The sequence below is a fragment of the Nyctibius grandis genome, chromosome 14 (genome assembly GCF_013368605.1).
Source record: "Nyctibius grandis isolate bNycGra1 chromosome 14, bNycGra1.pri, whole genome shotgun sequence".
NCBI classification, from domain to species: domain Eukaryota; kingdom Metazoa; phylum Chordata; class Aves; order Nyctibiiformes; family Nyctibiidae; genus Nyctibius; species Nyctibius grandis.
In genome coordinates this window covers 14,480,225-14,503,222 of record NC_090671.1, presented here as the reverse complement: position 1 = coordinate 14,503,222, position 22,998 = coordinate 14,480,225, and the positions used below count along the sequence as shown (strand labels likewise).

Here is a 22,998-nt window from a genome sequence, read left to right as displayed (position 1 = left end):
AAAGGGTTTTTTAATGGGTTGGAATATCACGCCTTGCCTCTTTCTCTCTTTTATTTTGTTTATTTTGTCTTTTAGAGCAGCTGTATGAAGGGACTGAGAGCAGAGAGTGTTCCTAGAGCGGAGATAAGGGATGGTGGCGGGTGATGCTGCTGTTTCAGGGTGGTGTAAAGTAGGAGCTTGTGCAGAGAGGCGCTGGGATGTGTAACCTCCGTACGGTACCGCGCTGGTCGGGTGGAAACGGGAGCTTAAAAGGAATATTGCTCTCCACAGGTTCTTGGGCTTTGCTTTCCGGTTCATTTCCATGCAGATGAATACAGGGGGACAAAAATTTTGCTCTGTGGGTTGTGCTTTTCCTGCAGTTGCTTTCTGCTCCTGCAGCGCAGCCTGCAACTGGGAATATTCTGCTTTATTGTGAAAGGTTTCCTCACTGCAGGAGAGGAGAACACTGGGGAGATGAACCGTCAGAGCAGGAGCTGCCAACGCCTTTGGGAAGGAGCTCTGTCTCTTCCATGTTTCTTCCTCCTGTAGAAATCCCAGTCAGTGCTTTATTTGGGATAAAAGAATGTCCGTTGGGATATTTTTTCACTTTCACAAAGAAATATTTCCCAAAATTGGTGAGATGGGAACACTGTGAATTATTTCCTTGTGCGTTATCTAACCGTTCCCTTCCTCTTGCTGAAAAAAAACCCAGATGAGCGTGTGTGAAGCTGGTATCTAGCTGAACATCCTCTACGTGGTGTTGGTGTCACTGCTTTTGTGTAACTTCTGGCCTTTTTTAACGCTTTCCTGTGAGATCTGGTGTGCGAAGGAAACAAGACTCTTCCTGGCTCACTTATGGCACGAACCAAATTCCCGTTTGCAGGAGTTCGTGCCATTAGTGCCAGGCAGAGCAGAGCCGGCGTTTCGGGGCACGAGCAAACTCTGCGCAGCTCCTGGTCAGCCCCAACTTGCTAGAGGAGTTAGTGGTGAGTGTGAGAGTGCTGTGGGAGTGTAAATGGAGAAAAGCTTGTTTTAATTAAGAGTACAGCTGTCCTACTGGCATTTTATTGATCTATGACTTGTGGAGCCTGGAACTTAGGTGAGAATTTTAGTTCACTTTCTAAAAGCAGCTGAAATCTCAAATTTAAACTTGATCCATATTTTTTTCTGGGAATTTTGCACCATGAGGATTCAGTTGAAAAATAAGGAAGCTTTGTGGGAAGCTTGGCTGTGTCCTCAGAGAAGGGAAAAGCTGAACTTGCAGCAGTAGCTGAAAAGATGTGAAATTTGTGTCTGTCTGCACAAAAATGCTAAGGTGGAATGGAGCATTAGGGCTCCAAAGGCAAAGACCCCAGATAAAGTACAGAACAGAGGGGTGCTGGGAGTAGTCACTCCTGTGGGATCATTTTCTGTAGCATAAGTAACTCCCATGTAGCACAATCTCGTAATGGAGCATTTATATTTAGTAGATATCAGACAGTAATTAACAATGATCTATGTTTGGAAGCGTGGGGCGGCGGAAAATTGAGCTTTGTAACGAGGAATGTCTCTTGTGATGTTTTGAGCAGCGGAGGAAATGCAGTGTAAGCAGTTACTGTGGCAACTAAAAGGTAGTTTAGTAGATGTTGATTTTCAGCCCTGTGGGAAATGCTAACTTCACTGCTTAGGTCCAAGGCTGTTTCTAAAATGCTCGGGAGTGCACTGGGGTACTGTGTAATTAGGCTGGTGCCTACTGTAACTACTGATTTTGTTCAGCCCTCTCTTTAGTTATGTGCTGGGGCCGGTGTGTCATTTGACTCTGTGGAAATATCATTATGTGTTTGCACACCCTGCGACCTGCCTTCTTATCAGTGGTGTTTTCCACGACGCCTCTATCTAGCCAGAGCAAAGCAAAATCGTTGCTATTGTGTCGGTTGTTTTTTCCCCTGAGGTTTCAGTGCAGTTTCCTTTCTCTGGTGATGTGCAGGTTTCATCTGCCCTCCCTTCCTCTTTAAATCTACAGACAATTGATGGTTGCATGTTCTTGTTTTTGCATTCCAAAGAAATCTCAAGAGCTGGAATTAGTAGGAACTGATTGACTCGGAACCTGATCTTCAGTCATTTTACAGGTCTAAGCGTGTAAAAAGTCTTGCCCTCTGCTGTCTTTAAGTTGCAGAACTTGATAAGCAAATGATAAAGTCATTTCCAGCCCGTGACAGCTCAGGCAAGTATCTCCTGCAATGGCCAAGGAATGAAATGTTGGTGGAAAATGACACATGAATAATCCATGAATAATCCTGGGGCCATGCCGTGCAAGTGGCAGGAGATCATGGCAAAATCCTGCTAGGTTTTAGCGAGGGGAAGCCCTTCCTTCCCTCGGCGTCCAGACCTGAGCACGTGTTTTGCTGATGTTCCCTTTCAGTTCACTTCCTCTGTCGTTTGTTTTCCAGCCTAAGCGAGAGCTTTTTCATGGTGAAAGGCGCAGCCCTTTTCTTACAACAAGGAAACAGCTCCCAGGGCCAGCGAAGTCTCCAGCATCCTCACAAACATGCAGGTAGTGGATTAAATCACCTTTAATTGATTTAAGGTCTTTTTTCCCTCTTGCTTTGCTGCTCGTCCCATCCCATGCCTGGGTGGGTGCGTGACCCCTCTGATCATCATTGTACAGCCTGCAGAGTAAAACCATTCCATGGGAACGTGTGATTATTGAGTCTTTGTTTAAGCTTTTGTCATTATCTCAGACCTGTAACTGGAGTAGAAATTTATCCTCTGCAGGCATCGTGGCACTCAGCATGGCTTTCCCCAGGCAGGGAACCTGCTGAGCCACGGGGTCTGCGCTGAACACGTATCCCCGTTTTCCACAGATGAAGAAATGTCACTTGTGCTCCAGTGGTTTGATCTTTGCCTTCCCCTTTGGCCCGTGGGGAGGAAAATCGGACGGGCTGAGTCACGGAGCTGTAGCACCTCTTCTGTGGTTAGCGAGGGCCTGATTCAGCAGAACAGGGGTGTTTCTGCGAGTGCTCTCCCAGCCTCCAGCAATCTGAAGCTTGGGCCTTTTGGTGCCAGCTGACAGCGTTTGTTCTTTTGAAACTACCTGTTGCTGGTTTTGTTTGATGTTGCCAGTAAGAGCGAGGAATATTTTACCAGGATTTGTGTCTCTGGATAGATGTACATTTCTTAGCCCCTTATATCCCCTTGCCTGGTTTCAGGAAAATCCCCTTTTCTGTTAACTCGCCACAATCTGGCCTGTAAGAGTTTATGGTGGTTTAAGAACAGACTGTCCTTCTTCTCCCAGTCCCCTCCAGTGTGTCAAACTGGTGGGAAGAAACAGTAGGGAGTTGTTTGGTGAATGTACATAACATTGATAAGCAGATATGGGGTTCAAGGAAGTGGATTCTACTCACCCAGTGTTTTCATGCCTTCTGTCTGTGACAGTTGTGGAATAAGTGATGACTGGGAAAGAAGAAATAAGATCATCGGGGCATTTTGAGAGCAGGAGCATGTGGGAAAGGCACAGTGTGGTACTGTGTGTCTGCTGCTTAGTAAACACTCCAAGCACAAAGAGGGTGTTTGAATGCCAAGCTTGGCTTTGGGTTTCTTTAATTGTCAGCAATTTCATATACCCAGCAGACATCCTACGGAAGGAATTTTATCTTGTATGGAAAGTTATGAGTGCATTACCCAGTTATTAGATGTGAACTTGTTTTGTTTTCTTGTAGATTCCTTGTTCCTTTCGCTTGCTTTCACCAAACAGAAACGGACCCACTGCTCTAGAGCCTAAGGGCAGCAAGGGAGAGACCCTTCCTGATTATTTCTCTGCTCTGCCTGCAGGTGATTTGCCCCAGCACCTCCAGGTGATGATCAACCTCCTTCGCTGTGAGGACAGGATCAAACTGGTAAGAAAAGATGCATTTTCCTGCTCTCCTCTCTGTTGGAGGCGTTTGAAACAGACCTGTAGAGGTTCATGAAAAGCATTGGCAAAGCCTGGGTTTCAGTCTCAGCTTAACTCTGTGCTGGTTGCCAGCCCTACCGTGTTTTCCTCTCCATCCCTTTTGCCCTGGTCCCTACATCCACGTAATGAGTTGGGTCAGGAAACTGAGCTGTCTGAAGTGTGCTTGTTCTGTTAGATTTAATTTCCCAGTCAGCTGGCAAACACTAATACAGGAGAAGAGACAGGAGCTCGCTGATGCTCGTGGACACTCTTAAGTCAATCTTGAAATTGCATCCAAATGGGGCTGGGCTTTGTTTTAAAGAAATCTGCAGAGGCTGTAAAAGTCACCACAGAAAAGTCTGTGTCAGTTATCCCCTCCAGCATGGCTAACATGTTTCAGTGAAGGCTTGTGAGTGTAAGAATCCTCTGAGCCTGCCTCTGTTTTCAGTTCAGTGCATGACCGATGTTTTTACCGACTTTCTAGTTGAACCTCTTCAGAAAAAATCCTCAGGTTACATTTTGTAGTGTTTCTCCAAGCTGGGGCAGGTAATCTAGGCTCATCTTCTTCCCACCCGATGCCAAGGCAACCTGGCAACTAGCCTTGCTGGAAGATGGACCGTCTCTCCCTGTGTCTTTCATACTGCAGCTAAATAAAGCTGTTGGATGCAATTACACCTTAAAAAAATATGAGGCAGCAATGGAAGTAATAATTATCCAAAAGCTGGTTTGCAGAGCTTGATGACCTTTTCCTAGGCTGTCCGTTTGGAAAGTGTGTGGACAGACCGAGTGCGGTACATGGTGGTTGTGTACAGCAGCGGGCGACAGGACACCGAAGAGAATATTCTACTGGGTGTGGATTTCTCCAGCAAGGAGAGGTACGTCTGAGGCGAGGCTGGGCTTGGAAATGGGGCAGGCTGGGTTCTCGGGAAAGCCTCTCGACACCAAACTGTCCCCAGGCAGTTGGTTTTCATGTATCTGCAAATTCTAGCAAGAGGAAGGACATGTGTTGAGTTTTCTGCCCAGTTACGAGGGCGAGAGGGTGATTTTTTGTTCCAGAAAGCTTTCAGTCTCCGTAGAATCTCTGGGCAGTTGTGGGCAAAGCGTTCACAGGTGATCCATCTGTAGGGCTGGGGCATCTGCCTCATCTCTGGTAGTTTACTTACTACAAACTGCTCCTGCAGACACACTTGCAGAACTGGAACTTACTGTACCCACCAGACTTCAAGTCTGTTGATGGTATAACGCAATGGAGCTGGTTTTGGGGGGGGTTAGCTTAGTTACCAAATAACATCTGCAAAAGTACCTCCAAGACCAACAAACACGTCAGTAATGAGCTGTTTCTTTTGTTTAGCTGATAAGAGCACATAATATTTTGAAAGGCAAATAAAATATTTTGTTATCACAGACCCTCTCACATTATTCCAGTTCTAGGTGGGTAAACCAAGGCAGAGAAGCTCTGGGCTCATTCTTTGGCTTTGCTGCCTCTTTTATCTGCTGTTAAATTACTGCTGTTAGTGTCAGGGAGGAAATTCTAATGTAGCATTTCCTCGTGGCACACTTGGTGTGCAACAGCAGTGAACGTTTGCTACGTCATCTTCCAATCTGAACCAACCTTGCAATGATTTGCTCCTGGTGGTTATTGATGCGAGACAAGAGGAAAGATGGAAAAGTTATGACAAATCCATCCTAACTGCAAGGTTAGCTGCTGTTTCAGTTACTGTCTCCCTGAAAGCCAAAGTTTTTGTTAATTAAGGGTCAGTCTCATGCATAAAGAAGTCAGTTGGCATTCGTGACTTCACTGAGTGACTCCATGGCTCTGTGTTGGGGCTGAAATGTCACTGCTGAGCTGGGAGTGTGCTGCCTGCTGACAGTTTGACTGGTCGGGTGCTTTTGTGGGTTTTATTCCTTTTACATGTGTTTAATAAAACCCATTTTTTCCTCACAAAGCTCTAAAGTGCACATTGTCCACATGTGTGTTCAGACTGGCCTGTCAAATCCTTTGATCTGCTGAAGGCTTAAAAAAGAAAGAAAAAGAACAAAACCAAACCTGACTTCTTTGCTACTGGCTGTTGCTGTATGCGTCCCCAGTTCCTTTAAAACTTTAATACCTCAGTAGCTTAATTATTTACTAGTTGAAAGTTACTGGCCCCCATTATAGTGTGGTTCTCTTGCCAGATTGCATCTCCGCAATGGAAGTGTTCTTTTGGGTTAGGTAAACTCGTAAAATCCATTTTTGTCTTTTCTACCAGCTGGAGTGATGAAGTGAAAATCGAACACACAGTCCTTTGAAAGGCCCCTCGGGTCCCCTCTGGAAAGGGCAGGCGCCTGCTCTGCCACCTCCCAGGGCTCGAACTGCAGCCACATCACTGGGACCTGCCTTGTGCTGAGCTCGGGAGGGTGGGAGAGCAGGAGTGGTGGTGGGGTAAATACCACAGGGCTTTCTGGAGGGGCAGAGAAGAGCTGGTGATTTTGATTCTTGCTTCTGGGATGTTTCTCCAGCCCTGTGGAGCAATCAGCGTGCTCATATCAGAGGAGCCCTTCAGACTTCAGCTGACAGTCTCCTTGTGTGTTACGCATTTGATGGCCTAAGATATTACTAGAGCAAGACTTGAGGATTTTAAAAATTAAAGAGTATTAATAATTTAGGATATTGGCGTGACTGCGTTGTGGCCTAGATTTAACATCCTGTCTAACAATCTCTCTTCCAGTAAAAGCTGCACTATAGGAATGGTTCTTCGTCTGTGGAGTGATACTAAAATCCATCTTGACGGTGATGGGTAAGAAACCACATTAAAAGGATAAATGTGAATGTCCTTCCCTACCTGGGGGCTACTCTAGGAGACATTCTCTGTCACCTTGCAAATGAAGTTGCAATTTTGGATTCGTGGCTGCAGTCCTCTTACTCAGACAGTGAGTTTTTGTCTTGCTGCCCTCAAACTGCTCGGTGGGACCTGTGATACCCAGGGAATGTTCTCTGAACCCACTCGAGGGGTGGAGTGTCCACTTGCCATTCTTCTTGGGGAGGACGTTGGAAAATCGGTGATAGAAATTCTCATCCCTGATTCTTTTTGACTGTGAATCACCATCTCTGGAGGGGTTTAAGAAAAGCCTGGCCATGGCACTTAGTGCCCTGGTCTAGTTGCCATGGTGGTGTCAGGGCAATGGTTGGACTCGATGATCCCTGAGGTCTCTTCCAACCTGAGTGATTCTGGGATTCTGAGTGCCCCCAGAGCTGCCTCCCAGCAGCTGTTTGTAGCTCCTGTTGCAGAGAAGAGCAGTTTCTGACTGGGTTTTTTTTTCCTTTCTCTGTTAGCGGCTTCAGCGTGAGCACTGCAGGGAGGATGCACATCTTCAAGCCAGTGTCGGTGCAAGCCATGTGGTATGTGTGTTAATTAGCTCTGTTGAGAAAGAGACTGTCATTTCTGCGAATAAATTAAAACCAAATGAACAAACCACATTTTATGCATTCTCCATAACTGGTGTTTAGTGAGCTGCAGCAGAGCTGCTGCTTCCCTGGGTCAGCAGGTAGCAGTACTGTAACGGGACTGTGAGAATAGTGATCCGAAAACAGGTCATCTGCTTCCGTTCAGAGCAGCTACGTGCCCTTCAGCGTAAGGGAAATGGCACTAGTGAGATGAGTAAATAGGAGAGACCAACTTGAATCCATCAGCCTGCAAACCCACTCTTTCCTCTCCCTGCGTATTTTTCTAACTGGCTGAAGGAGTCTCAGGACCCCTCGCCAATCTCATGGCATTCGCCGTGTTCTGCCTCGTTGCTGGGGTTTCTGCCGCGCAGAAACTTTCCATGCCCCCCCTCCCCGGGTGCCTGTTCACCTTTCAGCTCCTGTCACCCCTCCCATGTGCAGGGATTCCAAAACACTGAAGCAGAGGTGGCTGAATCAGCAGCAGCTCTGCCAGCACATTCCTCCTCCTTGAAGAGGCTGCTCCCCAGCCCCGCGTGGAGCAAACGCATCTCTCTGGGCCTGGGCAGTTTGGCTCCTCTTGGAGCCTCGAGGGATCCCTGTCCTCGTGGCATCTGATGGGGAGAAGGTACAGATGTAGAGGGATGTCGTGCTAGGGATGCTTTGGTACAGAAACAAATGAAACTCTTGTTCCTGTCATTTTTTAACTCGGCCCCTCCTGTTGGCAGCCTTAGATGTGGTTGATGTATTCAGTACAATGACATCTTCAGAGTAGGGCCTTAAAAAAAAAGAAAAAAAAAGAAAAAAAAGAATGAGGAGGGAAGGAAGGAAAAAGTAATGTTAGAATTTGCAAAAACAAATGACCCAATCTGGGCCTTGTCCCTGGAGCATATCAGGGGCCAAGAATGCTGGTAAATATGCATTTGACTCCTTGCTGAAGGTGGTTTGAAAATTGTCCATGTTCTTTATTTTCCTTTGGTCTGGCTTTACAAGTTAGCTAATGATTAGATCCCAGAGCGTCTTGTGCCTTGTGCATGCCTGTTAATCAGGAAAAGATTTCAGCCTCTGCCTTGGCCTGGCTCTTGAGAAGGCCTCCAAGGTGCAGTTTGTGCCCTCTCTGAACTATGATACAATAAATCTGCTGCTCTCAGAAAACAAACTGCAACAAACAACGCTGAAAATCTTTTTTTTCTCTGCGAAAATCTCTCAGATCCTGCTCTGTCTGTTCCTGCTGCTCACATCCGCACGCGTTTGTTCTCCAAACTTGCAGGTCTGCTTTACAGATCCTCCATAAAGCCTGTGAAGTTGCAAGAAGGTACAACTACTTCCCAGGCGGGATGGCCTTGGTCTGGGCCACGTACTACGAAAGCTGCATCAGCTCCGACCAGAGCTGCATCAACGAGTGGAATGCGATGCAGGACCTGGAGTCCACCCGCCCCGACTCTCCAGCCCTCTTTGTTGACAAGTCAGTTCTGTATTTTATTAGAAAAAGTTGGCTTGGCTCATGAGAGAAATCTCCCCTTCTCCCTTTTGTTCCTCTGGTGCTTCATTTCCTTTCTTTTCATAAATGTCTTCAAATGTTTTTCTTCCATTATTCTCGTAAAAATTGCTTTTAATCCAAGTCTTTACCACCGCTCCTCTGTACAGTATGAGTTGCACCATATGTTTACTGCCAGCTTGCAGACATCCTCTCCTCTTCGTTTTCAGGCCCACTGAAAGGGAACGAACAGAACGGCTCATTAAAGCCAAACTCCGGAGCATCATGATGAGCAAAGACCTGGAAAATGTGACTTCTAAGGAGGTAAATATAAAAATTCCTGCTTATTCTTCCTGCTAGGCTCCCTTTCCAGAGTGCTGCCCTGATGGAGACACACAGTATGACAAGGTGTCACTGGCTTTTGAGTCTGGATTTCCAACTGTCCCCTAAAGGCTCTGCTCTTTGGCTTTGCTACACCTCTGTTTCCCCAGCAGGGAAATCAGGGTAATACCAACCTTGCAGAGCATTTTTCAAGACCTTTGTAACAACTATGTGACTTTCAGGTGCAAAGTGCCTGGTTCTTTGCCACCAGAGTGGCATCAGAGGTGACGCCTGCATTTGTACGCGTGTCCAAGCATTGAATTTGCAGCCACTTACTCCTCGGTGCATCCCTGGGCGTTACACAAGCAAAGGCAGCACCTCAAACCGTGCAGTTGGTGGCTGGAGGCCTCGTGGCTGTGGTAGCTGGGTGTCCTGAGCTTTACTTTTTCATGGACAGTGCAGAGCAAAGTACGTGCCTTCCTTTCTCCTGTCGGCTTCATTTTAAGGTTTTATTTTCTTTGCTCCTGAACAAGTGTCAGAGGGGCTTTCAGACACCATTTTGCCAGTGAGTTTATCACAAGTCAAGGCTACAGCTAGTTTGGATCCATCCCACAGGCTGGTGTACATATGTCCAGCCGCAGTGCAGACAGAGGAAAAGAAAATAGTCCTTTTTGGGTTGGGTTTTTGTTTGTTTTTCAAGGGAGGCTGGTAATGTGCAGGGCTTCCCTTCCTGAAGCTCAGCACCGAAGGCTTCACACACACTCGTGTAACAGCAGCGTTACAAGTTGTAGGTGTAAGCTGAGAACTCTTCTATGTACGTGTTCTTAGCTCTTGGTGCAGTCAAGATGCTTTGATTTTGCTACAACCTTTTTCCACTGTGGGTTAAAGTTGGGCTGCTTTGCACAGCACCTTCCTGAAGCTGAGGTGCAGTGAGAGGACCACGTGTCTCTGCTCTGGCATTTTAAAAAGGGAGAGTACTGGAAATCTCTCTCTTCACCAACGCTGCCACATTACTCACTCCTTGCTTCTACTAGGTTTCACATTTTTTGTTAGCTGCTCTCCAAGGTCTTGTTTTTTTATCTCTGGAACTACTTTTAAGAAGCAGGTACCCCCAAATATGTTTTTTTGCACTTGGGTGTTAGCTGAAGCTTTATTTACAGATCTTCAATTTGGGGGCCTAGGATACTTGGAGAGATGCCACGTAGTGAGGTGCCTTGTCTCCAAAAGGTCGAATCCCTCTTGCTGTTTTTAATGAAGTCCAGAAAAAGTGTTTTGCAAAGGAGTGCCAACAAATGTTTCTGTTGACAGACGTGATTCTAGGCGGCATCCTTTGGTTTCTTCTCTGCAGATACGAAATGAGCTGGAGAAGCACATGAATTGCAACTTGAAGGAATTCAAGGAATTTATAGACAATGAAATGCTGCTTATCCTGGGTCAGATGGACAAGCCCTCTCTGATTTTTGATCATTTATATCTGGTAAGCTGCCACGTCAGGAGTTCCAGAATAGCAGGAGGCTCAGTGGGAGTGACTGACAAGTCACTGGGCTGGGGGGAAGCTGGATTTGATGTCAAGGCTGCCTTGTGCAGCGTGAGCAGGAGGTACAGCCGGCTCCCCTGCCCTTTGTGCAGACTTTACTCCAGGACCCATCCTGCTTGTAAAAGCCCGCAGCAGAGAAGCCCTTTTTTCTAGCTCCATTCTTGTTTCTGACCCTTGATATAACGGTTCTTTCCTGGCAGGTTGGTCCTGTTTCAGGTCATACCATAGCATAGCTCGAGTTCTCTCTGTGCACACCCATTTTTTATTTCTAGTGGTGTGGAGATTTTCTTCTCTGACAAACAGCGGGTCCAGCTGGGGATGCTGCCGCGCTGTGATGGCCGTTTTGACTCTGATGAGGGTCACCGTGTTGTTTTTCTCGATTGAGCCCATGAAGTTCTCCAGGCATGGCCAGAACTGTGCAAAGAATCAGGCTGATGGCGATCGTCCGATCTCTTGCCACTAGATGGTAGTCCAAGCAAAACCAGGCGCTGCCACCTGGAACAAAGACTTGCTGGAGATGAACACATTTGTGCCCGTTGCGCTTGGGTCGTTTTGGTTTGTTTTGTTCTGGAGAGAGTCAGAGGAAGTGCTCATGTTTGAGGGCAAAACCTGCTTTTTTAAACCCTTTTTAGCTTTCTGTTTTGCAGGTGTAGGGGGGATCCAAAGTGTGACCACCCCCATCGCTTTCAGGATTTGCCTCACTTCTCTTATACCTGTGATCCCAGTCATGCCACACCTAATCATTTTCTTTCCCTCCAGTATTTATCTCTGGGGTTAAAAATCCAGAGGGCAGTGACTTGGGATGTGGTCTGGCACATGCTGGGCTTAGAACTCCTTAGGTGAGGACATAATGCCCTTGTCCCCTCCTTCAGGAGGTCCCTGCCTGGTCAGGACAGGACATCCCTGTGCTGCGCTGCAGTGCTGGCTGCAGCAGGGCCCTGTTGCTGTTTCAGAGGTTGTCACCAACATTCCAGTGAGGCTGTGGGGACTGTAGAACCTTAGCAAAGAGGGAGGGTCTCGGGCTCCTTCGAAACATGTTTTGTGGCTGTTGCAGGGGTCCGAGTGGAACGCCTCCAACCTCGAGGAGCTGCAGGGCTCAGGGTGAGTACTGCACCTTTCAAGCACCAGCCTTAGACTCTGAAACCTCCAGTCGCTTGCCTTTAACTTAAATCATCTCAAGAGACCTGAATGTATGACGTTGGTAGGCTGTAGGGATGAGTTTGGGCCCATTCCCAGCGTTGTGGGGAACTTACCGTCAAGACCTTGATCAAGAAATCTTTCCTACCTCATTTCTATCAATCACACGTAGAGTGGAAATAACAAAACCTCGTTTGTGAAGTACATCAAGATCTCCACGCTCCCCCCCGTGTGTAGCAGCCGAGCGTGAAGTGGCCATACATAATGTTGTGTCAGGTGTGAATTCCTGCAGGCTGCAGAAGAGCAAATATTACAGCGCTAAGCTTAGGAAAAAACTCTAAATGGAGCAGAACTTCCTGGGGATGAGCAATCTCCACCTCACCTGCCCAGACAGGCAGCTGCAGGGCTGTCTTTCACCACGCTCTCATCACCGTACCGCTCCTTGGCTTGATTTACTTTCACGCTTTTTGGACGAGTGAGGATTTTGCATATAAATATTTGCTGCTTGCCCAAGGCATCCACCAACCCCGATGTGGGAAACTGACAAATATTGCTCAACAGCATGACTAAAAATGTTTAATTTGGAGGCCTTGGGAACAGATGTCTGAACATCTTTGAACAAGTAGATCAACCAGCACGTTAATACTTCTGAGCTACGGGGAAGGCATCTTGATGTGCAGTGTCTAAAAGTCCAAGCTGGACAAATTCTGAAACAAATATCCCGTGTCCTTGATTTGTCTGAGTGATAGGAGGTAATAAATCAGCATGGGCAGTCGTTCTCCCTGGGTACATTGTAATCCCTGCTGTAATATTTGGCAGGAATCGAGAGATACCATGTGACTCTCATATTTTTGGTCAGAAGGAAGAGAAAAGGATGGGTTTGCAGCTGAACATTGTGATTCCTGGGGCTGTTCCCAGCTTTTGCCCAACTGAATCACTTGCAGCCGATGCACTTTCCTTCTTGCAGTGTCCCAGAAGCTGTGCCTGGCAGTGAGGGGTTTCTGATGAGGTTACAAAGCCTCGCAGACAGGAGAAAATAAACTTCTCCCTCCTGTGCCCAAGGGCTTTTGGTGCTTTGACTGGGCTGTGCCGGCGGTGAGAGCTGGGCGGATGGGCAGGCCCTGCAGGGCCCGTGTGTGACCCATGTCACCGGGTGTCCCAGGGCTTTGGGATTAGGGCTGTAGATAAAATCTTACAGTTCGTGTTGCGTCAGATTTCACAGAATCCCAGAATCAATGAGGTTGGAAGAGCCCTCTGGGATCATCGAGTCCAACCATTGCCCTGACACCACCATGGCAACTAGACCAGGGCACTAAGTGCCATGGCCAGGCTTTTCTTAAACCCCTCCAGAGATGGTGACTCCACCACCTCCCTGGGCAGCCCCTTCCAATGGCTAATGACCCTTGCTGAGAAGAAATGCTTCCTGATGTCCAACCTGACCCTCCCCTGGCCAAGCTTGAGGCTGTGTCCTCTTGTCCTATTGCTGGTTGCCTGGGAGAAGAGGCCGACTCCCACCCCGCTACAACCTCCCTCCAGGTAGTTGTAGCCTGCACTAAGGTCACCTCTGAGCCTTCTCTTTTTCATGGAGTTCTCAGTGTGTGTCAGTTCCCTTCCATGACCACGGCAGTTGAACTTTGCTTTTCTTTTCCTTCCCCACAGCATTGACTACATTTTGAACGTGACCAGGGAAATTGATAATTTTTTCCCCGGTTTGTTCGCGTATCACAATATCCGGGTGTATGACGAGGAGACCACGGACCTCCTGGCTCACTGGAACGAGGCGTACCACTTCATAAACAAGGCCAAGTAAGTGGGCTGGGAGACGCGACTTAGTGTGAGAGCACGTCCAGGCCACGGGGTCTGACACCGGGCCCTGCGGGTCTCATCCAGCGCGGAGCTGGGCCCTCCCTAAGCCACACCACCACTGAAGGAGGCCACAGGGCTTTTGCAGTGCTGCTTTTGCTGGGAGCTTTCTGTGTCGCTGGAATTTCCTCATACCTTGTCTCTTCCTGTACTGGCGTTAACCTGTTCCTAGCCTATGATTTTATTATTATTATTTTGGTTTAATTCCAAAAGGAAATGAGGACATTTCCTCTTCTCAAGGAGTTCTGGCAATACTCCAGCACATGTCTGTGTTGGACCAGCCCCAGCTGTCTCTGCAGACAAGAGATGGTGACAGAGCCCGTCAGACTCTGCTGGGCTTGTACACTCGGGTTGTTCCTGCTTATCCCTGTGTCCAAAGACTGGGGCAGGCAGGGACCTTCGTGGTGGTCTCTGAAATGGCAGCATGATTGAGCTGCTCAATCAACTTTTGAGCTCCCAACTTTTCTGGAGAGGGATTCTTCTCGTGGCCCAGAGTCCAAAACGTTCTTCACCTCCTGAGCTGCAGCATTAGGGTGATCAGGGGGACAAAGCACTGTCCCTCCACCACGTAAAAGGGTGACAACAGCTACCACAACCAGAACGATGAGGCTGATTTTCCTGTCTGTCCTTCTGCAGGAAGAATCACTCCAAGTGCCTGGTGCACTGCAAAATGGGCGTGAGCCGGTCGGCGTCGACGGTTATAGCGTACGCGATGAAGGAGTTTGGCTGGTCGCTGGAGAAGGCCTACAACTACGTGAAGCAGAAACGCAGCATCGCCAGACCAAACGCAGGCTTCATGAGACAGCTCTTGGAATATGAAGGCATTTTAGATGCGAGGTAAGGCGACAGGACGATGGAAAGGTGGCTTGCAGGAAGCAAATAGCTAATTGTAGGCAACCTCATGTGTTCTTGTGTCACAAAATATTAATTATCTCCATGAAGTTCTGTTCAGGCAATAGGTTCTTGTGCCGATGTCTTGCACACATGGGTGTCGTGCTCAAAGACATGGGCAGAGTGTGCATGGTCTGAGGGTCCTCTGTAGAAGGGCAGATGCAGAAGCCTGGGCTAACTTGTGTTTTTCTAAACTTTTTCCACGCCAGGCCTCCCTGGATGGAAATTAGCTGTCTTCTAGGGAGATCTGCTCTGGTTTAATTCAGTGAGAGTTTCTCTGTGACTGGGAAGCGTGTTCGTGTTTCTCAGCAGCCAGTACTGCTCCGCAGAACATTGTTCTTGTTTTATGAGGCAGAACTGAGCTCAGGCAGTGTTGGAGGCAAAGCATTTGCCGTTCTGGGTGACCATGCCAATCACAAGTCTTTGTCACTGTAGTATCTAATAAGGGTTTCTGCATGCTCTGCTTGGCCTCTGCTCTGCTGGGGGGAGGAGGAGGACAATTTGTCACTCTGGTTCAGCAGGACCTGTGCCATGAGATGTGCAGAGACGTTGGCTCAGAGTGTTTTGCTCTGGCAGTGGGCTCTATGCCCCTCTGCCCTGAGGGACTGCTCCCAAGGGCTGTTGCCGTCACGGGTGCGGTGCAGGGCACTGCTGTGAGTCTGCTGGGCCAAAGAGACTCAGGAGTGGGCAGGGGGGCGGCACAAAATCCTGAACTAGAGATGGTTTTGTCCAAGAGGGACGGGCAGGCTGGACATTAGGAAGAATTTCTTCTTAGCAAGGGTCATTAGCCATTGGAAGGGGCTGCCCAGGGAGGTGGTGGAGTCACCATCTCTGGAGGGGTTTAAGAAAAGCCTGGACATGGCACTTAGTGCCCTGGTCTAGTTGCCATGGTGGTGTCAGGGCAATGGTTGGACTCGATGATCCCAGAGGGCTCTTCCAACCTCACTGATTCTGGGATTCTGTGTGATTCTGTGACCCAGTGGCCAGCCTTTCTGTTCCAGGTTGTTGAAAGGGATGAAGGTTCCTGGAACTGAGCGTCCTACAGCTCGATGGTAATCACTTGTCTCTGTCCTTTCTCCCAGCAAGCAGCGCCACAATAAGCTGTGGAAGCAGCAGGCAGAGAGCAACCTACCCCAGGACACGGATGGCACCACGGCCTCGGGCGACTTCTTACTCGAGAGCTTGGACATCGACCTAGAAAACCGCCTGGCTGACCTGGACACGCCGTCGCAGTCCGTGTACCTGGACAACCGCTCCGGCACGGACGTGTCCGTGGGGTTTAATTACTGCTTCCGTCGCCTCTCGGACACGCTGCTGGAGAACAAGATCCCCGGGGACAGGGAGGGCTTTTTCCACGTGGAGGAGCTGGAGCGGGATGCGCTTGCGGAGCGCGCGGCCTCGCTGGTGGGACGGCCTCTGTCTGCGCCTTCGGAGGGGAGGCTGCTGGAGACAGGGAGAGCGCTGGAGACGGCGGAGCCGCTGGCAGAGCTGAGCAGTTTCACCGAGAAGGAGGTGAAGAAGAAAGTGGACTTAAGCCCCAGGAAGGGAAGGATAGTGCTGGGCCCCAGGGAGCCAGGGGAGGACGGTGTCAGGGAGGAAAATCCCATGGAGAAGTGGAAGCGGCGTTTGTCCATGCACAAGGAGGAGAGCAGGCTTAATAGGGAGAACTTGAATAACAACAACAGCAAAAGGAGTTGCCCAGAGGATTTTGAGGTGCGTATGGAGTTGAAATGTAGGTGATTAGCATGGCTGACTCTACTGCAAGTGAAACTGCTCTTCTCATCTTCATAGCACAGTTTCATTTGACTTGGATAAAGCCTTTCATTCCATGATGAGCTTCTTCCTTTTCGAAGTGCTTCTGAACATGGCTTTGCTTGCCCAAGCTGTGGATTTAGATGCCAGAGAGAGAGAGCGCACCCATGTGAGTGCCCTGTAAACTGCTTTGGGCAACTTGCTTGCATGACCATCGCTTGACACGGTAGGTATTCTTCCATTGAGGGTACTGTCTGCTGAGAAAGTACGTGGCTTTTGTTCCTGCTGCAGGGCCTGGAGTGGAAATGGGCTTCGTTTCCCATCTGCTTGGCTGTAAATGCACCTTGTGGCCTGTGCCTCTCGCTCTGCTCACTGATGTCTCATTCTGCGCACATTTATCTGTGCCTGTTTTCTGTTTTGCAGCACGATGCCGTGTTTGGGATCCTCAGTAAGGTCAAGCCTTCCTATCAGTCTTGCACTGACTGCATGTACTCCTCGGCCAGTTTGTCTCCTGACTCCTTGGGGGAGCAGTGCGAAAAGCTGAACCCCGGCCCGGCGCGGCGCGGCACCACCATCTGCACGCAGCCAGCCCTCCTCTCCCACATCAGCTCCAACTTGGCGGACCACCTGCCCAGCAAGGCCCACTTCGAGGAAGCGATCAGAACTAAAAATAACGAGGTTCCGCTTCCTCTGATGGCAGGAACTGGTGCTTTGGAGGCTGGCGTTTGCAAATCGCTTGATCAACACTGCGGCGTTTGGGAGAGAGGAAAAGATGCACCAAAAACCCCGGTCAAAACTCTGCTGCCCAGGAGAAACTCGCACTGCGACAAGAGCCTCCTTCATGCAGAAGTGGTAAAAGAAGAGTCTCTAGCCAGAAAAGACAGCAAACCTACCAAGGATGTGAAGTCCTTGTTGTTCAGCAAAGACTTGGACAAGCCAAGTGCAAGCAGTTACTTGATGCAGCATCAGGAGTCTCTTATCCAGCTGCAGAAAGCAGGCTTGGTCAGGAAGCACACCAAAGAGCTGGAGCGGTTGAAGAGCCTGCCCTCGGACGCCGCCTCGCTGCTCAGAGAGAGCCCCCTCAGCAGGGTCGACTCGGGCATTGCGGAGGAGAGCGAGGAGTTGATGTCACATCACGGCCTCGTGCCTCTTCTGGGACCAGCGCCGTTGATAGCTGAAGATGCAGAAAACAATGTGGAGAAGTTAGAGGTGAAGCGTGTCTTGGAGGGGGTCTCTCAGAAAACCTCCACGCCTGTCGTGTGTCGGTTGGAGCACACGAGCAGTTTCACCAAGGACTTCCTGAAGACCATCTGCTACACGCCCTCCTCCTCCCGGAGCTCCAACCTGACGCGGAGCTCCAGCAGCGACAGCATCCACAGCGTGCGGGGCAAGCCCGGCCTGGTGAAGCAGCGGACTCAGGAGATTGAGACCAGGCTGCGGCTGGCTGGCTTGACTGTGTCCTCTCCTCTGAAAAGGTCCAATTCTCTCGCCAAGCTGGGATGTCTTAACTTGTCCTCTGAGGACTTATCAAGTGACATGGATGTATCAACCATAACGGACTCTAAAGAGGCCGTTTCAAGCGAGTCTTCCGTGCTCTGTGAGCCACAATCCATGCTGAGGAGTGCAGATGTCACCTCCAAACTGGCAACGAAGCCGGCGGGCGGCAACTTGAAGAACATGCTTTGGATGGGCAAAAGTTGATGCCTTCTGTGGGGGGAGCAGGGGGTGGATCTGGGGGGGTTCATGGCATTTGTTCGTCGCACCGATGCAGTTTTATCATCCAACTTGCAGTACTTCATCTGATGCCACCTCTTCTTCCCCTCCTTGTACCCTAAATGGGGAGAAAAAAGCCCTGATGGGTCGTGATGAATGGCACGAGGGAAAATAAAACGTATTGCATGGCTTAGAAGAGGGCTTTGTGTGTCAGTTACCTGTTGTCCTGCAGGATGCTATTGCTAGTACTGTTTGCCAAGTATTACAATGTGGGTTTGTGTGTGTGTATATAGATAGATATTTGTGGCCATTTATCTATCTATATATATAAAAAATGCTGAAATATTCTGTTTCAAAGACTCAACAAAATAACTAGTCGTGACTTTTTTTGGTGTTTTACAGAAGAAACACAAGTCTCTGGTTAAAACAGGGCACTTGTGGAAAAATCCTTAAAATGGTGATACGAACACTACCTCTGTTCTCGCTGACGTTTAGTCTTGGTTTGGTGTTTGGGTTTTTTTATTTAAAAAATTGTTTTCCCACAATACTGGTGTCGTTTGAAGGTATGACCTTAATGTTAAGTGTAAGGGCCTGGGGGAGTGTGGAGACAGCGGCTTTGCAGCATGGAGTGACATAGCTGTGAAGTGAAGGCGTCCCGAGCTGTGTTCATGTCGACTCTGTACTGGGCACTGGTGAGGCCACACCTTGAATCCTGCATCCAGTTGTGGGCCCTGCACTTCAAGAGAGATGTTGAGGTGTTGGAGCGAGTGCAGAGGAGGGCGACCAAGGTGGGGAAGGGTCTGCAGGGTCTGACCTCCGAGGAACGGCTGAGGGAGCTGGGGGTGTTTAGCCTGGAGGAGAGGAGGCTCAGAGGTGACCTTAGTGCAGCCTACAACTACCTGGGAGTCGGCCTCTTCTCCTGGGCAACCAGTGATAGGACAAGAGGACACAGCCTCAAGCTTGGCCAGGGGAGGTTCAGGTTGGACATTAGGAAGCATTTCTTCTCAGCAAGGGTCATTAGCCATTGGAAGGGGCTGCCCAGGGAGGTGGTGGAGTCACCATCTCTGGAGGGGTTTAAGAAAAGCCTGGCCATGGCACTTAGTGCCCTGGTCTAGTTGCCATGGTGGTGTGAGGGCAATGGTTGGACTCGATGAGCCCAGAGGGCTCTTCCAACCTGATTGATTCTGTGATTCTGTGACTGTGTGACCCGTCTTCGCTGCATGACCGGGTGAATTGTCGTAGTCTCATGTTGGTGACACCCGTGAAGAGGCGTCTCGTTCTTCAGGTGTTTTTGCTGTCGTCGTGGTTTGTAACGTCCCAGTGGTAATGACGAGCCTGGCCAGTAAGTGCCCGTGGAGCCTCGTGAAGCTTTGTGTAATGCTGTGTCAGTGTCGTGGATCCTGCGTTGGGGACCCTTCTCCATCAGGCTGTTGGTGGCACACTGAGGTGGCCGAGGAGGGACCGCTCTCCTGGTGGCCCCACTCGTTCAAAGTCCCAGGATGCAGTAGGTGAACGTGTGTCTTTTCTGATTATTGCTGTTGGTTTCAGTAGAACGTCCTTGATTTCCTGCGGCCTTGGTTTGCCGGCAGCCTGGGGAGCTGTTGGCCAAGTCCAAGGGGTTATTTATGGTGGGTGTCAGGAGGCTGCGTGGCCCTGGGGGGTGGCTCTGGGGACCGGCCTCAGAGCGGTGTCACCATGCGCTGCTCCTCTTGCTGTGAGAGATGTTTGAAACGCAGCAGTTCACCGACACTGCAGGAAATACACCTTTTTGTAGGGTATTTTGTGCAGCCAGCCAGGTCTGGAGCTGCTCAGTGCAAGACCTGGCTGAGGCAGGAGGGAAGAGCTTGAGAAGCGTGTAGGGGACGTGCTCCACGCGCTGGTGCTCTCCGAGTCCTGTCTGAAACCCCATTTTTGCATTAAGTGTGAGGAATTGTAGGGACTGGCAATCAGTAAATAAATGTCCTCTGTAACGAGTATTAAGTCTGATGTACATGTTCAGCGTGAGGCACAATTCCCGTTTCACCCCTGAAAGCTGGTTTGCAGCAAAAGCTGCTGCGTGAGGGGACCCTGGAAAACGTGCAGGGGCTGAGAAAAGGCTGGGTTGTGTTCAGAGCCGGAGTGAACCCCCCTCTGCCCGGCGTGCGGGGGCACGGGCGAGTCCACATCTGCTGCAATAAATCCCCTCTGTTTGTATCGTTGTTACTATTCTTGTTTACACCCAGATTCGGATTTACGGCTGGGGAAGAAGTCGAGGGGGGGGTCAGAATAAATCCAGACAAATTCCATTAACTGATGCAAGCAAACATCTCTCCTTCCTTCCTGCTTTCCCCAGTGCCTCCCACCGCCTTCCCCCCGGCCTCTCGCTGCATCCACCCCACCGCGTCGCTGTCGGGATAGAGGCACGGTGTCCCGGGGGGTCGGTCTCGAAGCCAACACGCGCTAGAAGCCACCAGTGTGCCATTCCGCAGGGGTTTGTAGCCAAACGTGGTGCTCGCAGCCTTCAGTGGGTTTGTTGCATGAGCAGGTAGATGTTTGTCCTCTCCCACGTATCGTAATCGTTCTTTTACAATGGAGTGCCTTAATAATCGTTTACAAATACTGTGTATTTGTGCTGAGCTGTTCAACTCTGCTGTTGCTGTTCATATTTTATTGGTTTTTTTGGTGCTTTTGGTGTTTCCGGTGGCGGTGAGACCGTTACTGCTTGTGCACGTGGAGCTCCCGGCCCCGCTGAGCTCAGCGCCGCTCACCACATCCCTTCCGCCCGCGGATGGCGAAACCAAAGGGCTGCCTGGAGATGCCACCGTGCCCGGGGCAGCTCCTGGTGCCAGCTCCCGGTGCCCCCTTATCTATGCATTGCTGCAGAAACACGGGGGGTGGCCGGGGCGACGTCCCATCGCCGGCTGGCTGCGCTTCGCTCAGCGGGTGTGAATCCAACCCCAGTCCCGTTCTGCCAGAAAACCCCAAATGCACAAAACTGGCACCTTATTTCCAGGCCAGGCTCTGTGGGTCTGTGTGGCAGCAGCAGCCGCCTCCCTGGGGGTGCTTTTGTGGTCGGTTCGGTTGTGTCCTGCTGTCCCTCAACCCGGGAGGTGGGGACTGTCGTGGTCACGCCGCGAGCACGGCCCCGGAGAGGAGGGGTGGGTGAGTAACGTGTAGCTGTTCCAGTGCATTGCTGTACTCTGTGATAACAACGTTCCTCCTCTTTCATGGTATTTCTTAATTCTGGTTTTGTATTTAAATACGCAGGATCTTTTGTACTGTACGGTCGCGGTAGGGGACGCATAATGCACTTTTTTTTTTTACTTTTCTTTGTAAAAATGTACTGTATATTTTATGTGCTTATCGTGAGGAAAAAATAAACTTTTTTTTTTTTGTTTTCCTTTTACAAATGATCTTCGCAGTGTTTGTGGAGGAAGTGGGGAAGGATCAGCCCGGCCGTGGGGAACAGGCCCGGAGGGGACGGAAAGAAAACACCACAACAGACACATCACGGGAGCAGCCACCGCTGCCGGGCTCCCGTGGCCCCCTGCCCCCCGTTAGCTCTTCCCCTTTTTTTGGGGGGGTTCTGGCTGTTCCTGCCTCCCCTGAAGGCCAGAGCTGAGAGAGGCCTTTGACCCCCTCGGTTGTGTCCTTGGACGTGTTTCAGCCGCCGTGCCGGGACAGCAGAAAAGCACCCGGGCCGCGGCACGGGCTGGCTTGCAGGTGTTTTAAGGGAAAAAGGGAACAAAATATAAATGTGCTTCATTCTTGGAGGCAGGGGGAGAAGCGGAGTCTGTAATTCTCCGCCCAGCCTCTTCTCGGAGGCCCCAGGCTGGGTTTCAGGAGAAGCTGCCGGCGTTCTGGCGCGCGTGCCCCGGCAGCGAGCGGGTGCTGGCAGCCTGCGCCGTGCTGAGCCCTCCCCGCACGGAAAAGTACTTGTTTGGAGAGGGGTTTGGTGCTCCCGCGGTGCCGTGGGCTTTGGCATCCCCACAGACCGGTGCTGCCATCTCCTCCGAAGAGCAGATCCCCGCTGGGAAAGCCGAGGAGCTCAGTCCTGGGATGCGGCTCTTCTGCCCTGAGCTGCTCCTGCTGCTGCCCCACGACCCACCCGAGGTGGGACCAGCCCTTCCCCGGGCACCCACCAAATTTTGCCTTTAAAGGCAACCAGCATCTGCCTCGTGTGCCTGCGAGGAGTCTCGTTACTGCCTGGGATTGTTCTCGCTCTCAGAGCTGCTTCAAGGAGGAACATGTCAGTGTTTACCTTGGCAGGGCAGCAAAGCGCCGGCTGGGGATGCTCTCCAGCTTTGGCACGCTTGCTAATTGCCTCAAAGAGTCATTAACCCCCACTAGAAATATTTACTTTTTAGGGGGTTTGGGGGTTGATTTGGCCTGGAGGTGGCAGCTGTCTGTCACCCAGCAGTCGAGCGCAGCAAAGCGTGGTTTACTGCCTGCCCTCCCTGCCCCAGGAGCTGCGAGCCTCTCGCCAGGTCCAGCGAGCCAGACCCGGGCAGGAACCGGCGCTTGCTGCTGCCTTCATGGTGCTGCCTTCATCTGCCGACTCCTCGTGCGCCCGGAGCTCAGGCCACGCACTCATCGGGGTGAGCTGAGTGGCTTCAGTCCCTTCGCAGCCTTAGCAGGGGCTGGGTTTGATTCCGGCTACACTGTGCGAGAGCGAGGGGCTGGGGAGCACCTTCCTCTGGCCTCGCAGCCAGCGTCGGCCTGGAGCCGTGCGTGGCACGTGCCGGCTGATGCCGCGTCACCTCCCCGGCACGGTTCTAGGCTGCTCCCGCAGCTTTGCAGGGACTCGTGCGTGGGCAGCAGCTCCCCAGCTGGGAGGATAATCTGCGAATGATGGAGGACAGAGCCCAGGGCTGAGGGGTTTGGACTTCTCCTTACACCTGAGAGCAGCGCTGTTGGAAACGTGGCTCTTCCCCCAGATGCAGGAGCAGGGCGCTGGGCTCGCCTGCTGCCCCATGGGCAGGTACCCACAGAATCAACCAGGTTGGAAGATCCCTCTG

The 22,998-nt window shown here is 50.5% G+C and overlaps 1 protein-coding gene across 1 annotated transcript in view; it reads left to right on the top strand.

The window, feature by feature from the left end:
- SSH1 (slingshot protein phosphatase 1) overlaps window positions 1-19,002 on the top strand; it is a 37,471-nt gene extending 18,469 nt beyond the window's left edge. Inside the window, exons 3-15 of the mRNA XM_068412434.1 lie at window positions 2,409-2,512; window positions 3,790-3,854; window positions 4,643-4,764; window positions 6,598-6,666; window positions 7,203-7,268; window positions 8,581-8,775; window positions 9,018-9,111; window positions 10,457-10,585; window positions 11,700-11,746; window positions 13,442-13,588; window positions 14,282-14,482; window positions 15,619-16,249; window positions 16,712-19,002. Of these exons, the coding sequence (XP_068268535.1) occupies window positions 2,409-2,512; window positions 3,790-3,854; window positions 4,643-4,764; window positions 6,598-6,666; window positions 7,203-7,268; window positions 8,581-8,775; window positions 9,018-9,111; window positions 10,457-10,585; window positions 11,700-11,746; window positions 13,442-13,588; window positions 14,282-14,482; window positions 15,619-16,249; window positions 16,712-17,989 (3,148 nt within the window). The 3' untranslated portion in view covers window positions 17,990-19,002. The remainder of the gene's footprint in view (window positions 1-2,408; window positions 2,513-3,789; window positions 3,855-4,642; window positions 4,765-6,597; window positions 6,667-7,202; window positions 7,269-8,580; window positions 8,776-9,017; window positions 9,112-10,456; window positions 10,586-11,699; window positions 11,747-13,441; window positions 13,589-14,281; window positions 14,483-15,618; window positions 16,250-16,711) is intronic.
- The last annotated feature ends 3,996 nt before the right edge of the window (window positions 19,003-22,998 follow it).